The sequence below is a fragment of the Aulonocara sp. 'chitande type north' Nkhata Bay genome, linkage group LG23, assembly GCF_057382095.1.
Source record: "Aulonocara sp. 'chitande type north' Nkhata Bay isolate Kocher_YH1m ecotype deep benthic linkage group LG23, A_spYH_male_GT1.1, whole genome shotgun sequence".
NCBI lineage: Eukaryota > Metazoa > Chordata > Actinopteri > Cichliformes > Cichlidae > Aulonocara > Aulonocara sp. 'chitande type north' Nkhata Bay.
The window spans coordinates 10,562,017-10,578,842 of NC_141365.1; the positions used below are offsets into that span (position 1 = coordinate 10,562,017).

Here is a 16,826-nt window from a genome sequence, read left to right on the forward strand (position 1 = left end):
TAAGGAAGAGACTTGTGGGAGCTGACCTTCATAACACAGAGAGGGAGCTGGAAGACAGAGAGGGGTGAGCAGACGGGGAGGGAGTGATGAAAGGACACATGGAGGGATGAGGAGAGCAAGAGCACAGGCTGTATGCTTGGGAGTTGACAGCATGGAAACTAAGCGGCTTCAGTGATCCCCCTCATAGAAAGCAGAGTGTGTTTCCCAGGAAAGAGCAGCCTGGTACGTTAAACACTGAGAAACAAACAGATAAATACACATTACCCAACATACATACACTCGGAGAGAAGAATTGTTTCCGGATGAGGTCAATCAACCTGTGATTAGATCCTGACTACGGGTGGTGGTGCAAGTGGTGAGTGCGGCTTCATGTGTGGCATACACGGTATCTCTCTTTAAACACACTCTCAATTAGACTACCACACAACTTCCACTTGTGGATGTTAATTAGAGGGTGTGATAATGTGTACACTGCTGTCACCAAGAAAACGACACTGAGAGCAGACGAGGCCCACTCTGACTCGCTTCTAAGTGTCAATGAGTTGAGTCGCAGGGAATGACTCGTACCTCGAAGGGACAAGGAGACCCTCTCCAAGTAAGGTGCTGTATGAATAAGAGAGTTTGTTTTTTCAGTTTCTTTACCTCAAAGTCAGCGGGTGTTTTTGAATAAGCTAAGGTCTGTGTTTAACACAGCGGTCCCCAACCTTTTTTGCACCACGGACCAGTTTATGTCCGATATTTTCACGGACCGACCTGTAAGGTGTTGCGGATAAATACAACAAATTAAAACCAGTACCTGTACCAAAAACAATTTATTCATAACACACGGGAAAAGACCCAGGGAAATCGAGTTAACGATATAAACAATAAAAAAATAACGATTAAAAACCCTGAAAACCATAAATTTCACACCTAGCCTCAAATCTCGCGGCCCAGTACCAAACAACTGAAGGACCAGTACCAGTCCGAGGCCCAGGGGTTGGGGACCGCTAGTTTAACACAGGCTTTAGACATTCTCATGCTCTGTTCACTAACAAAAAATAAGGAAATGTGTAAATTTAGGTAAAGTGGTCGCCCCATGATCGGAAGGTCGGCGGTTCGAATCCACTTAACGGCTACCCTGAGGTACCCCTGAGCAAGGTACCGTCCCTACACACTGCTCCCCGGGCGCCTGCTTAGTGGGCTGCCCACTGCTTCACTGAGTGAATGGGTCAAATGCAGAGAAAAAACAAGTAATTTCCCCATGGGGCTCAATAAAGTATCCATTATTATTATTATTATTATTATTAAATTTAAGGTAAGAATGCAGAAGTAAGTGATGTATTTAAGTAGCAAGTATATACCACACATGTTGTACAGACAAAGTGGTAACCATGCCAACCAAAGATGTGGGATTCATTATCTCATTTTATTTTACCCAAAACCACGAAAATGGCTTTGGGAAAAATACAACGGTGTTTACATCACTGTGTTGTTCACTTATAGACAAGCAGAAGGAATGCTGAAGACAAGCAAACACACTATGCACTGCTAGGTTGAGCAAAAGGTCCAAAATTTATGTTGTGCTGGCCACTGCACTGGAATTTTGTACCTACTCACCCAGCTAGGACTGCTTTGTTGCTACTGGTCACAGTGCACGAGAGCCTCACACAGTGATTGGGTGATACTTTGCTAAAAGCCATTAGAAATAACAGGTTTCGTAGTGCTGAGGTGACACTGATACATTGTATCTAAAAGCTCTCTGATGTGAAGGGTTTCAGAAGATTTTCAAAGCAGCTTTATTGTGTGAAAACTGCCTTGCTGAACAAAATATATGCAAAACTCTTAAAAATTATAGAAAAAAATCCCTTTTGTTAGACAAACTGTGGCCGTGCTCATTTCTATCTGTACCTACAGTAGAACACACTGTAAACTGGAATACTGAAATTAAATAGATTCAATTAATTTAAAAACTAAAGCTCTGCTAACAAAAATATTTTAACATTTCCTTGTAAACTCTTTTTAAGCAGATTATTTTCGATTAGTTTGAACTATTTTGCGGTTTATTTAAGAATACCATACATTCACAGTCTTCATGTTTGTGGGTGCGATGAGGGTTACTGGGAAAGTTTCACCCTATTGAAGTGTGAATCTTACCAAAAAACTGAATTTGTAAAAATGACGTCTTTTCTTCCCCTTCCTTTCACAATAAAAGTATCTTACATATACACTGAATGACTGCTGTAGATAACACGGTTTACAAAACTGCCTGACCTTTCCCCAATCATTGCACGCACACTTGAAACAGACACAAAAACACTACACTGGACCGGATCACCAGCCTCCTACTTTCCTCCCACCAACACACCATGACTCAACCGGCCTCTAAAAATAGACTACTCACAAAAATAGAAATGATCAATTCCTTTTTCTTTTTTTTTTTAAATTACTCATTCCACAAAAATTAGAGGTTTTTGTTTTTTACACTGAATACTTTCAGTGAATGAAACCAGATCTATGTGGTTGTGATGGGTGTGTTTACATACACAGTGACACTTGGAGTGCGTCCACTGTTTAAATGATTCCAAAGGTCCACAACAGTGTGCGTGCGTTACATGAAACTATTATATCTCTCCTGCTCATTTGACATAGATAGATAATGTTTCTGCTGCCATAAAGAGAATGTGGATTTTATTTCCAGACGTGGCCTAGTTTAAAATGTACCTTACGATGGATGAATCTCATTCGTGTCACCTGAATTTGAGAGATTTCTTTAGATGATTAATTCCATAGATCTATACCTCTTCTCAGTCATCCTGTCTCTCTCAAGTCTTCAGTCATTCAAGAAACATTATAAATCTAAAACACAAAATGACAAACAAAAGACACTGGATATGGGTGTCTCTCTCATTCTTATCCATGACAGTAAATCAGCTCTGCGGTCAGTGCTGAACGTTTATTCTGAAAGGGCCGGCTTTCAGCTGGCAGACTGCATGCTTTTATTGTGTAGGAGGAGGAGCTCACAGACAGACTGACTCAGAGGGAGAGAGAGAGAGAGAGAGAGACTGTGTCTGTCACTGTCTGGCCGCTCACCGCTATATATGCGTCTCCTACCTGAAAGTGGAGCAGTCAGTTGCAGTCCACTCTCCTGCAGGGAAATATCTCCACCACAGACATTACCACTCAAGGTAAAGCTTTTTCTTTTACTTGTCTAAACTCAGATCTCAATTGAATTAAGCTTGGGGACTTTTCATTAACTTTCAAAAACTCAGAATTTCTTGAATTTATTTGCATTTTCTGACTGAAACACTTTGTCAGTAAAATAAAAATAGAGAGCAGGAGAAGAAAAGGGAGGCAAACGACTGAGGTAGAATAAACAGCAGCTTTTTTTTCCTTCACAGTCTCCGGGTTTACCAGCTCAACATGTTAATGTTTAAATCATATGTTGTCAGAGCTGGTGTGTGGTTTAGGAGCAGACGGAGGCTGAGTGTGATAACCATTCATTTTGGAGGCTCTAGAAAGGCAGCGAGTTTGGACTGCAAAGAGAAAAAGAAGAAAAAGGAGAGAAGGGGGGGGGGGGAGAAGAGTAGCATCACTATGAGCGACTTTAGCTGAAGTTAGTTTGTTAGTTTTCTTTCCAGCAGTGCGACTGTGTTTATGTGGCGAGGTTCATTTGTTTGCAGAGCGCCTCTGTGGAGTCAGATGGATTAGTTAACACAATAGTCTGTTAGGTGGAAAAAACTTCTGACTTACTCCGCTGTAACTCTTCACTGACTGAGTTCTTTCTCTCTCTGGCTCTTCCTTTTCCTTCATCCGCCTCCTCCTTCTACCCTTCTTTCCCTCCACTCCTGCTGTTAATCCCATTTGATGGCGATGTCTTTCCCACTTCAATCCACCGAAGAATGTCTTCAGCATTCCTTCTATAGAGAAAGGGGGAAAAAAACAATCAGGGCTGAGCCAGAGGAGTGGGGAGAAGAGGGAGAGATGGATGGAGGTGTATAGAGAAAAGCAGGGCTCGCTGATTGTTGAGAGCCTCTTCACCTTGCGTATGAAATATGAGCCCAGATAGAGCGCGAGGGGGGGGGAATAAGAGAAAAAGAGAAAGTAGGGCAGAGAGAAAGTGGAAGTGTGTGATCGGGCAGCCGTAAGCTGGTTTTTTTTTTTTTTTTTTTTTTGGTGTGGCTGGAATAAGAAAAATGCTCCGTGTTACGCTTTAAAGAGAGGGGGAGAAAGGAAAACAGTCTGGTTCTGTTTTATGTGGTGTGTGTGCAATTAGAGCCAAAGAGAATGAGGAGGTGGAGGTATACCAGGGAAGAGTGGGGCTGAAAATAAGCTAAAGAGAACGTATGCACTGAGATGAAGAACTGAATGATGGAGAGCGGCTGCAGATGAAGCAGCAGCAGCAGACTGGATTCTGAGCGTCAGACAACCCTGTGAGATTATTCTGAAATGCTCGTGGAAAATTGGAGCGGTTTCTTTGTTAGCTCGTTTTCTCTTGTGAAAGTAAGTAGAGGTGGACATATATGAACAAGGGAGTCCAGAGAGAGAATGAAAAGAGCGCAGGCTTCTTTGTGTTGTGTCAGAATTATTTTCCCAGCTGTTGCCATGTGTAAATTAAAATTTCACAACATTACACAACAGATTTGTACATGTAAGACTTACTGCAAGTTTCTCTGTACTCACAAAGTTTAGAAATTCTCAACATGACACATTTTCTAGGGAAGGATAACACAAAAAGTAAGCAAATGGAAACTTGAGTCAGAAGGGACTCCTCCGGCACAGTTAAACAAGACAGTCTTACTAACAGTGTGTCAATCTGTCACTTTGTCAGACTGATGGTGTGTTTTTGCTCGAGGGCATCGGACAGCTTCGTGCTGACACACGTAATAGTAATGATGCAATGCTCACCGGTGAATATAAGCAACAGTAGCTGTGAACCAGATGTGTGTTTCAATATCTATACCCATTTTTGTGCTGCAACTGTGTGATTTTAATCTCACAGTTCTCTTGAACTCGGTCTCTGATTTAAGTCACCATTTGTGCGACACTATTTCCAGGCAGTGTTTGAGTTGTAGGTGTGATACCGGAGCTTAGTTTCGCTATTTCTCTATGAATCATTTACAGACTGCGAAGCCGTGCTGTTACCCAGCCACAGGTGTTTGTAGAAACAAACACACAATAGGGTCTGCTGTAGCCTGAAAGCATAATACCCACTAAAGCCATTCCTCAGTCTTCCTGCTGAGGCTGCTGAGAACTGCAGCCTCAGTTCTCCTCATGTTGTTGTTTACAGAAGGAAACCCCTCATTACTGATGATGTACACTCAACAACTTCCTGTTCTCCCCCTTCTCCCTCGTACGCTTCCTGTCATCAGCTGGACGGGTCTAATAAAGCGGCTCCGTCTTTTACAGCCAGCTGCAGAGCTAACGAGATGGGCGGCAAATAAACCTGTGGATGGCTCCCAGCTTGCTTCGATAGTCGGTGGAACAGTGGATGAGTTTCTCACGCACTTTGTTTGCGCTTCCTGAACAATAACAAACAGTACAGTGCAAGCACAGATATTTAGAAGGTTGAGGTCTTCATTTATTAAAGCAGCATGCTGCTGGTAATGACCCACTGCATCTGGCACATCTCAGTGTTTAGCAGGCTGATACATCACGGGGCTGTAAAAGAGTCCTTCAATTAAGTTACTGTCAAGCTGTTCTGGAGTCTGTTTATTGAGCTTTTAGAAACTGCAGAGATGGATTCCTCTTAGCCCTTTTTTTACCCTTCCCTCCTTTTCCTTTTATAAAAAAGGGATTTAAAGACAGGATCCAGCCCAAGGAAAGTATTTTTCAGGATGAAAATAAGAGGAGACTCAAAGGCTTATTGCCTATTTATACCACCAAAAAAGAGAGAGGGTAAAAAAAGACAGACATAAGAGTAATGCTGCTTTTCAGTTGGAATGACAGACAGAGGAGCTGGAGCATTTTCTCTCAGCGAAGCAGAGCGCTTTGTGGGCCAGCTGGCTCAGACCAGAACAGCAAAACACAGTGCCGTTGGCTTGACGACAGAGGAACACTTCCCTCCTAATTCAGACCCGCTCGCCGCAAGAACAAAGAATAAGAGCGAGTGATGGGAGCCTGTTCTGCTTCTCGGCGCATTTTAAACAACTTGTAATCATCTACTCAAGGTATAGGTCACGTTTTAGTAAGGATTCTGCTCTTCTGGAGTGCAGATGGGATGAAGAAGTCGGACATTGTGTAGTGGCTTGTCATGCACTTTGTGGTCACAGCGGTGCGGATGATGAGAGCTGGAGGCTGCACAGCTGCAGGGTCATAGAAGTCTGGAAGACTCCTGGTCACTTGCTTCATGTAAACTTTAGAGTGGACTATAAAACTATTCGTGCAGCTTCAAACACAAGCTAACATAACATTTTCATGCACTTTCAAATGTGAAGCAAATGTCCAAATGGGAGTCGGAGTCCAGTCTTATCTAGTAAAATTAGAGTCCGACTATGCTAAATGGCATTTAGCTGGAAGTGAAATGCATTTCAGTGCTGACTGACACTAGGAGTATATTGTTGTATAGTAGTAATGTATAGTTTGACTTATAATGAATGAAGACCCCTTGGAAAGTGAAGAGCTCTTTTTAAGACAAAGGGATGAACTCAGTTACAGGATAATATCTGCCCTTCATCCTACTTACACAGCATAAAAGAGGGGGGAAACACTAACTTCTCCAACAGAAATACTATACTCAGCTCTAAGAGAGTGTCAAAAGTGTAGGTAAATGCTAAAAAGGTCTTTGAGGTCTTCCCCTGCTGAGGCAGTAAAGCATTGTGTCGAGGAGAGTGGGATGAGGCTTTGAGGAAATTAAGAGTGTTTCCTCTCTGCTGGAGCAGACGGGCAGGGTGCTTATGCCTCCGAGAACACCGCCAAAAAAGGAATCAAACCGCTGCGGAGAGCTGTGAGCCTCACGAGCTGCCAAACTATTCCTGTAAAAGAGCTCTTTTGGTGGACTCCCAAACAGGAGACCTTTGGGGAATGTAAAGGAAAATGTATACAAAGAGGGGGGGGGACACTGAATTGATTGTGTGCTCAGTGAGTCCTGTAAGGGGAGCACCAGGTGGAATGACTGCAGGGGATGTTTTTGAATTATTGACTTTTATTTGAGCCAATGAATTCCCTTCTGGGAGTGTATTACCAAAATACTTGCCTAGGACACAGTCTATGTGATGATCTCCAATTAAGGGTAAAAGTATGTATGCAGTACCTACAACTGATAAATGGTAGGCTGAATGAAATCACCGAGAGTAGATGGCAAAAGCTAAAAGTAGTTTGAAACATCTGAACCGAGGTATTGTTGATACAATTGTTCTTTTAGTCCATCTGGCAGGACTCGTGTCAAATTATGCTACGACTATCAGTTTTGTCAAATTAGCACTGGTGACATTTGTAAATCTGTACCCCGAGCCGAGAGGAAGGGGGTTTTCTTTGCATTGTCACAGATGAAAAATAGTGGAAACGCTCCGCTGATTATTCAACATCTGGAAAAGATTTGGGCACATGAACTTGGTGGACTCTTGACAACACGCACCACTGGGATGTACAGTATATTCTGAGCAGGCAGCCTGTGAAGAACTCATCAGTCTCACATGCTCATGTGAGCTGTAGACTCAAGGTTTATAACTTTTCATCCTTTTTTCCCAAAGACCTACGGCCTCCTGATCCTCAGGGAGAGCACCTCAGAGTTCACTCATGTCCTGTGATTTTCAAAACATTTTAAAACCCTCCTGGTTCGACAACTGAAACTTTACATTATGAGTTAGCCTCCGTCTCCTCCACAATGACACAGGAACTGATTGACCACGCCTGTGCAAAAATAAATCACGATCCTGGCAAAATGACACAGAAATATTGCATTTTTTTCCCCTTCATTCTGCAAATTTGAGGAGCCACACCTGGGGTTTTACTTTTCCACAGCTCTGCTTATACCCCAGTTTTCTGTCCATCCACTTCAACGCTGCTGAACAACAGGAACAGAGCTGTTTTCTTCACTGTTGCACTTATCATCTGGTTCCAGTGCCACGCTTGATGTATTGTCAACAGTCGGGGTTTTTAACAAGTCTTTGTTAGAGGCTAGAGGCTGATAAACTATCAGTCGGTGCCGCTCGTGCAGTGGTTTCCTCCCAGAAGTTGCACACATACCAACACTTTGCCCAAGCCTCTGGCCTGACAAGCTATCACCTTCAGAGCAGAGGAAAAACATTTCACACAGTTCGACTCCTGCTGACAACTGTCAGGCTGACGGCCGAGTGCTGATGTCATCCTGAAAATGCTTTGCGTCTTTAATAATTTACATCTTTGCTAACTTCACTTGACTTTCCAAACACTTTGACTCTCCATTGATGATGTTCACATCTGGCCTCCAACCTTCCTGCCAGTTTTGTTCTGACTACAGTTGGATTGAGACCAGGCTATTGTGTCATGCATAAACTAAAAACAGATGATTTTGTAACATTTTTACTGTTACCTTGTTATCATCTGCCCCTCAGGGTTTTTTTAAAAAAAACATTTTTATGAAACTTTATTTTCTGATGACTGGTTGTTCTTCACAGGAACGCGGCACAGCTGAAGCAGCTGCAGGACCAGATTCTGTTGGAGCAGCAGGAAGCAGCCAACTGGCAGCAGCAGCAGCTGGAGCAGCAGAATCAGGAAATCCCACCTCCACCTCTGCAGCCACTTCAGGAAGTATCTCCACCTGCTCCTCCATCCCCACCTCTCCCACCTCCTCCCTCCTTCCAGGAGTTGGAGAACAGCACAGCCATGCAAGCCAGCACATTCAACTATGCCCGGCCCAAGCAGTTCATTGCAGCGCAGAGCCCCGGTGGGGCGGGCTACGTCACCCAGTCCTCTGGCTCCTCTGGATCCAGCCTGTCATCCCCTCTGTCTCCACCCACCTCACACAAGTCCTTCAGCAGGGTCACCATGCCCACCTTCACCAAGGCGGGCGGCCTCGAGTCCCCAAGCTCTCCTTCCTTCCCTCCTCCACCTCCGCCCTTCCTCAGCTCCGGCAGCCTGTCCTCTCCATCAGGTCCCGCCCAAGACTTTCCTCCTCCACCTCCTCCTCCCCCTCCACCCGTAGCCACATCTCCAGCATACTCAGATATGTCCTCGCCTTTCTCTTCCGTCCCTCCATCTCCTGCCTCCAGCTTCCTTTCCTCAGTGTTGCCCTCCACACCTTCCACACCTGGCAGCCCTACAGTCAATGCCATGGGTCTTCCTAAAGGCAACGGGACTGTGTAAGTGACATTCAAATACACTTTTAACCACATATATTTTTTTACAGAGTCTGTCAGCAGCATCAGGCCAGCACAGTCTGTGTGTCAGGCACTAACTGCTGCCAGCTGAGTGCAGAATGTCTGCTGCTGGATGGAAGATGACATGTTTACATTTTTTTGCAGCATGTTTACAGGAAAATGCCAACTAGAGACCCCACACACATAAACAAAAGTTGCTCAAAAGGTGCAAGGCCCTCACCCCAATTGGGGAAAAAAATATACACAAAGTCCTCGAGACGGAAAGATTTGTTGAAATTAATATAAACAATAACGTTAGCTTATATTTTTTTAAAAAATCTATCACTCTGCAGAGTATCTAGCTGATTTTGCACTCTGCCTATTGAGTTAGCTGATAAAAATCTGTTTGTGTGTAGATAATCCTCGTCTGATGGCGTCCCTGAAGAGAGTAATTTTTTTTTCCTTCCATCAAGGACATTCCGCCTTTTAGCTCTTTGCCAGTAAATTTTCATCACTCCCGAACTCCCCCTGCTATTCCTGGAATTCCTGCTGCACTTGTGAGAGATAAGAAGACACACTGCGAAATGCTATAGCTGAACATGTCCAGATAAGGGTTCATGTTAGAAAGCAAGTGGGGCAGCCATGGAGGAAAGAGGTGCTGAGATTATGTGAGTCACACAGTGACGGGGGGCCAGACCCTATATTGATCTCAGCCACTTTCCTGCTGTTCAAAACTTCTGTTTACGAGGGGCTTAAAGGGAAGGGTAAGGGGGATATAACGGTTTGTTTCAGACAGTGGAAATAATACCAAGTCATCCTATATAATAAATAAAGGTTATTTTCAACTTTTTGTCATTCTTTTAGCAAAGCATTTCCAAGGAAGTCCTCTGTCACAAAGACACCACGCATCGCCTCAGACTCAGACATTCAGGGATCCAAGGATGCGGTCATCCAGGATTTGGAGAGAAAACTGCGCTTCAAAGAGGAGCGCATCAGCAATGGTCAACAGGTATGTGTTTGTAGGTGTATGTGGGTGTGTTAAATTCTTAGTAAAATACTGAACAGTGTGTTTGCAGACAGTTACTGAATGAGCTTGTTCAGTAACCATTAACACGGAATAACAAGTGTCCCAACATATCCAACCAACGAAAAATTCAAAGAGCGTTTGATTCATGCACCCTCAAGGAAATTCATTATGCTTCCTCCACATATAATCGATCCCCTATTGACACAAGGCTTAGATACAAATAATGCAGTGTAAAAGTGTGTGTTTTTCTAACTCGCACACTAACCCGCACTGACCCCATTAATCACTGCTTCCAGAGGTTAACCTATGAGGAGAAGATGGCTCGCAGGCTCTTGGGTGCTGACAACGCAGCCACGGTCTTAAACACACAGGACACAGAGGAGGAGCCAGTCACACAGGTACGGCAGCTCTTTATCAGGATCCACACACACTGGAGGGAGGAACAAAACAGCACACGCACAAACCTGAAATCACACAGGCATGAAACCGTTTTACCAGCATATCTACACCGGCACAAATCCCCCTGCTGCATGCATACCACACATGCACCTCTCTGTGTGTCCACTGATACTTCGCTGGTGTCATTCCTATCTCATGATCACTGGCTTTCCTCCACCCCAAGCCACTGTAAACACTGCTGAGTGCACGTTATGAAAGCAGGGTGTAAACACTGCAAAGTCCTCCAGAGCCCTCCATAAAAAGCTCTGTTTATGCAAACTCCTAGAACCAAGTGTTGCTGCAAACATGTTGTTCAAAGGCTCTCTTAGACACCAAATAGTCACTTTGGAGAAACAGAAAAGAAGCACAACATCCCCACAGAGTTGGTTATGAATTTCAAAGACAAAGAAAGAGAAATCAAAGCCTTAATTTGTTTTTTAGATCTTTCAGTGTATTTCAATAGCATTTTAGACTGGGATAGCCAATAATGATTCAAATCAGACTATATGGAGGACATCACAGTGATGCATTATCATCCTTCAGCAACATGCACACATAGACTACATGAAAGTTGCCAGTAAACATCCCCATATCACATCTTGTGTCCACAATGTCAGAGTTAGCACTCTGCCACCCCTATGTGCTACTGCCTCTTTGTATGCGGAGCAACTCAGCTGATTAGAGCAATACAGCTAGTTTGCATGGCGAAGCTTGCAAAGGCATCAGCACTAGTGCATTATGCCACTTTGTATTTGATAAAGTGTCTTGCATGTATTTGTATTCTTTTTTTCTTTTGAGAGCAGGTAAGTTTGAACATGCACACAAACCAGACTATAAGAGGTGGACGTAGCCTATATGGAAGTACCTCAAACTGAGATTATTTAACATCCAGCAGGGGGCGCTTTATCTGGTTGGAAATAAAAGGTTAGATCTTTAGAAGTCTATGAGAAAATGACCCTTCTTTTCCAATCATCTGTGTCCCCAGTAGACACTTTTCTGATGGATTTATGGTCTCAATAACTAGTTTAAAGCCTCTTTTAATACAGCATGATGTTTATTTTCTATATGTTATCCTGATTTTTATTCGAATAAGCAGTAAAATATACTTAGTAGTAACTGACAGTTCGCTAGTGTCCTCAGTTTTTTATTTAGATAGATTCGCTTATTAAAATAAGTAAGGATGATGGCTCCCAAACTGGAATCCACAAACCAGTGGTTCACATCACCGTGGCTACTTCCATCTTTTATATAAAGAATTTAGCAACAGCAAACTTTAAAACACAACTGTTTCTTGCCCTGTTTAATCCATCATGACAGACACACAAACAAAGCCTCTTTTTCTCCCAACAGGAAGACAAATCATCTGATAGAGACTCTTACCCTCAAAAGGTTATTGACACCTTCTCCTGGTTTTTCTTTCACTCTAAAATATCACTGTGTCAAGCTATGCACACAAAAATCATAAACGTGTACAGTTTAACTGAAGCGGGATCAGGTGTGACAGTTATCTTATTTGGAAACAAGTGTTATAGAAAGGATACAGGGATACAGAATTTGTTACTGATCACTCAGCTTTTATATCCACTGGTCGCTTTTTGCGGTTGGTTTGCAAATATTCACAAAAGAGTGTTTAGTGTTTGTCCTTATCTGCACCTTTTACTGCCTATTTTCATTTAATGTGCAATATAAATTTTAGATACTAAAGCATGTTGAGAGCTTAATTGCAACATAACCATCAATCAGCACATTTGGTTCTACCACATATGTTTGTCCTCACTTTGCTGCCATCACAAAGTGCATGCTGTAGTTTTAGGCCACATCTTTACTTTGAAAGATTTTAACATGGAACCAGCCGCCTCTGTATTATTACTGGATAATAGCTCGCCAGTTCAGGACTTCTATAATTGCTGTGATCCTAAGCAGCACAGCAAGTTCAGGAAGATATATGTTGGCTCTGCAGCTGTGCCCGGAGGCCTGTCATTATCTGTGTGATGTGTCATCAGAGCAAGCTGCTCTGCAGATGTTCTCCACTGCCTCCTCAGAGTTCCAGCACTGAAAGATTGATGAAGATGATGAGATAGAGGAGTGCCTCATGTGGGTAAAGACAGTTAGGAAATTGGGAGAAAGTTGGTAGTTTCAGTAACCTTGAAGACAGTTTTATGAGTTTGTAAAAAGTTAAAATTGGGCAAAATGGGTTGTATCGATAGCTGTCCTCACGCTTTTAAATGCACTTGCACTCGCTATGGGTTCACACAAACCACTCACTCTCTCTCACTAATGCAGTGTTTCTGCTGCAGTGTTTGTCTAAATCTATTTTTTTGTCTCTTTTACTTATTTAGGAATACAAAGTGTCGAGCTTTGAGCAGCGTCTGATCAGTGAGATCGAGTACCGTTTGGAGCGTTCTCCGGTGGAGGAATCGGACGATGACGTGGAGCACGATGAGAACTCTGGTGGCCGAGGGGTGGCACCATCTTTCGACCAGAAACTCAAACACTACAAAGTCTTTGAGGGCATGCCAGTCACCTTCTCCTGCAAGATCAAAGGAGACCCCAAACCAAAGGTGAGAGGGTCTACATCGAATTTAGAGAACATCAACGCACTTAAACACAGCTGGGATGATTCATATGTTATTCTGAAGCATTTATTAAGGTTCAAATTCCTGGCTTGAGGGGGTTCCTGATATGTGATGGTGCTGATGGAAAGTGTATATACTGTACATTTATTGTACACTGGGATAAGGAGAGGCTCTTTGCGGGAATACACTCTGGGACTAACTGGCTGGTTGGCTCTGTGTGTATTAATCAGACTGTGTTGACAGGTTTAATGGGAAAAAAATAAGAAATGACATAGGGGCCAAATATTCATGGAGTATTACCTTTCATTCATCCATCCATCCTGTTCTGCTTAGTTAAGACCAGGTGGCAGGGAGCAGCAGCCCAAGAAGAGATGTCTAAACCCATCTCTCCTCAGCTTGTTTCTGGTAGAATCCTAAAAAACCCCAACTGCCTCCTTTTGATATGGTAGAGCAGCATCTCTACTATTCCTGTCTTCCTACAGTCTTTAATGAGCCCATTCACCCTTTCCAGGAATAGCCTTTCTGCCACTTGTAGCTACGATCTTATTCTTTAAGTCATTACCCATTTATGATTACAGGTGAGGACTGGGGCAAAGCTTCCCCAGTAAATCAAAAGCAATGTCTTTAATCTGTCTGTCAATCTCCAGCTCTCCTCCCCTGTAGCAGGCACTCCATCCTTTTCTGTCTAAGAACAATGTCCTTAGAAGTTTTGCTTTTAGTCCTAGCCACTGTGCTTGCCCAACAGGATCATATCATCTTTAAATAACAAGTTATGAACAGAACTTGTAGCAGAGTCCAATGCCGACCTGGAGTCAGTCTGCCTTATTCCCATCAATATAAACCAAATATTGCTAGGGGAAAAAAGTGATTTCTTTGCGATGTTAGTGCCAAAGTCAGTCCATGAAAAACATAACTTGTCTGATAATTGTATGATCTTGTGCTGCAGGTCTACTGGTTTAAAGATGGTAAGCAGATCTCTAAGAGGAGCGAGCACTACAGGATCAGCCGAGATCCTGATGGAACCTGCTCCCTGCACACTGCTGCAGCCTCACTGGATGATGACGGCAACTACACCATCTTGGCAGGCAACCCTGAGGTGAGTTGAAAAAACGATGCAAACACCTATGTTCGACTGCCTGTCTGATATGTCACCACTCGTAAAAATAATGTTCTCTGGCTTGAACGGGAAGAGGGGGTTGAATGAGACAGGAAAACCCTGAAGAGGTTCCAAAGTTTATGTCGAACAGGCCCTCGAACTGTCTTTTCCAGCTCTAACACTCACATTTCATTTCCTCCTCTCAGTCAGACTTGCCGTTCCTGGCGTTTTATCACCTCATAAGTTCCCTCTCTTCCTCTCTCAGGGCAGGGTGAGCTGCACTGGCAGGATGATGGTCCAGGCGGTGAACCAGCGAGGTCGCAGCCAGCGCTCAGCACCTGGACACATGCGCAGGTGAGGCTGGCAGCAGAGGGAGAGAAGACAAACAAAATCTCCGTCTGGCGCGTGTGGTGCAGGCTGTTCACCATCTGCACGTGCTTCTGTGCTCGCTCACACATTTCCGCACGGATTCAAAACAGTCCAAGGAGCTTCTATTTAAGCAAATGTTTGCCGTGAGCTGAATCCCACTGTTCGGGGGAGAAAAGCTCAGTGTTAATGAGAGGGAACACCTGTTAGCACGGCTCTGTTTTTCATTGCTCTAATGGTCTTGTATATGCAGTATGCAGTCGTGCAAGGCCAGATATTGAAAAATGCACTGACGATCGCAGACATTCTTATGGTCGCTTACAGAACATAAAAAACACCTGTAATCTGTTATCAAGATGAACACACCCTGATTAAATTAGAGCTTAAGGATGTTTTGAGTAAGGAGAGAGATCCAGATAACAATCAGTGTCTCCTGCTCTCTTTATTTCTCTCCTTGGCTGATATTCAGGCAGTGTGGTGATGTCACTGTGTTTGAGTATAGTTATAAGAACATCTCCAGGTCCTGTCCTGCTGTACAAGTCTTAAAGAGACTTTTACATGTCACAAAACAGGAAGTGGAAGTAGGGGAAAGAGAACTGGAGGGTTTTTTAAACCCTTTAAACCCTAACCCGTCACCGATGACGGTTAGCATTTTTAGCAACTCCAGGCCTCGAGGGCCGGTGTCCTGCAGGTTTTAGATCTCACCCTGGGTCAACACACCTGAATCAAATGATTAGCTCATTACCAGGCTTCTGGAGAACTTCAAGACATGTTGAGGAGGTAATTTAGCCATTTAAATCAGCTGTGTTAGATCAAGGACGCATCTAAAACCTGCAGGACACCGGCCCTTGAGGCCTGGAGTTGCCTTCCCCTGGTTTAAAGGGTAAATTAGGTCAGGGTTTAAAGGGTTAAAGTATTCTTTAAAGTATTCTCCTGGGGCGGTACATGCTACCGCCCCAGGAGATCTTTGAGGTCAGCAGACCTGATGCTTTTAGATGTTCCCAGGTACAGACTAAAGACTAGGGGAGAGAGGGCTTTTGCTGTGGCTGCACCCAGACTGTGGAACAGTTTACCTCCTCACATCAGATTCTCCACAATCCTTGGAACTTTTAAAACTGCTCTTAAAACTCACCTCTTCTCATTGGCTTTTAGCAAGGTTTAACTTATTGTTTTAATTTATTGTTTTATCAGTGAGGTGTTTTATGTACTTGTGTTTTATTGTATTTTATATTTGTATTTTATTGTACAGCACTTTGGTCAGCCTCGGTTGTTTTTAAATGTGCTTTATAAATAAACTTGACTTGACTTGACTTGATTCTACTCTTTCTGACAGGGGGGATTTCACCTATGATTTTATGTGCTTCCCCGTGTAGCCTTAGTTGAGAGTTTAACAGTCAGCAAATAAAAACTAAAAGTTTGTTCTTTTCCAAACCATCTCATTAATTCCGAGCTTAAATTTTAATCCCAGAAACCCTTTGTCTGTCTCTCTCTCTCTCTCTCTATCAGGCCCAGGTCCAGGTCTAGAGACAGCGGTGATGAGAACGATAACATCCAAGAGCGTCACTTCCGCCCCCACTTCCTGCAGGCGCCTGGTGACCTCATTGTTCAGGAAGGCCGCCTGTGTCGAATGGACTGCAAGGTAAATACACACCTCTAGTGTAACATGTGCCAGCATGGGTGTACACTGTGATAAAACAGAGGAAGGAAGGAACTATGGTTGTACTGTGGTTGCTCAGTCAATTAATAACAATATTAAAAACACCTATACAGCACTTTTTAACAATGTTACAAAATGTTTCACGATTAGAACTTCTTGCATTACATAAACGAGCATACATATACCAATGTGCTGTGCATACAGCTTTTATTATTGTAGGAGGTCAAGTCGATGAAATGGTCCAAATCTGGAAGCATCGAGTTTTTCCACAGTGTTTGGACTGATGTGATGTAATAGCACATGGCAGGTTTTATTAGTGGCAGCCTGATTCTCTTTTCAGTCTGTTTTGAGAAAGGTCTTCCCTGTTAAAACTGTTAATATATGGCTAGCACTGCTGCCAGACAGAAAC

The 16,826-nt window shown here is 43.3% G+C and overlaps 1 protein-coding gene across 6 annotated transcripts in view; it reads left to right on the plus strand.

Moving 5' to 3' along the window:
• The window catches only part of palld (palladin, cytoskeletal associated protein), a 67,546-nt gene that overhangs the window by 46,606 nt on the left and 4,114 nt on the right, over positions 1-16,826 (plus strand). For 4 of the 6 annotated variants that reach the window (XM_086284636.1, XM_086284638.1, XM_086284637.1 and 1 more), the window contains 8 exons: positions 8,577-9,260; positions 10,122-10,266; positions 10,581-10,682; positions 12,073-12,111; positions 13,062-13,283; positions 14,245-14,394; positions 14,660-14,748; positions 16,267-16,399. In XM_086284636.1, coding sequence (XP_086140762.1) covers positions 8,577-9,260; positions 10,122-10,266; positions 10,581-10,682; positions 12,073-12,111; positions 13,062-13,283; positions 14,245-14,394; positions 14,660-14,748; positions 16,267-16,399 — 1,564 coding nt within the window. The remainder of the gene's footprint in view (positions 1-8,576; positions 9,261-10,121; positions 10,267-10,580; positions 10,683-12,072; positions 12,112-13,061; positions 13,284-14,244; positions 14,395-14,659; positions 14,749-16,266; positions 16,400-16,826) is intronic. The other 2 variants (XM_086284639.1, XM_086284641.1) reach the window with 2 other exon arrangements.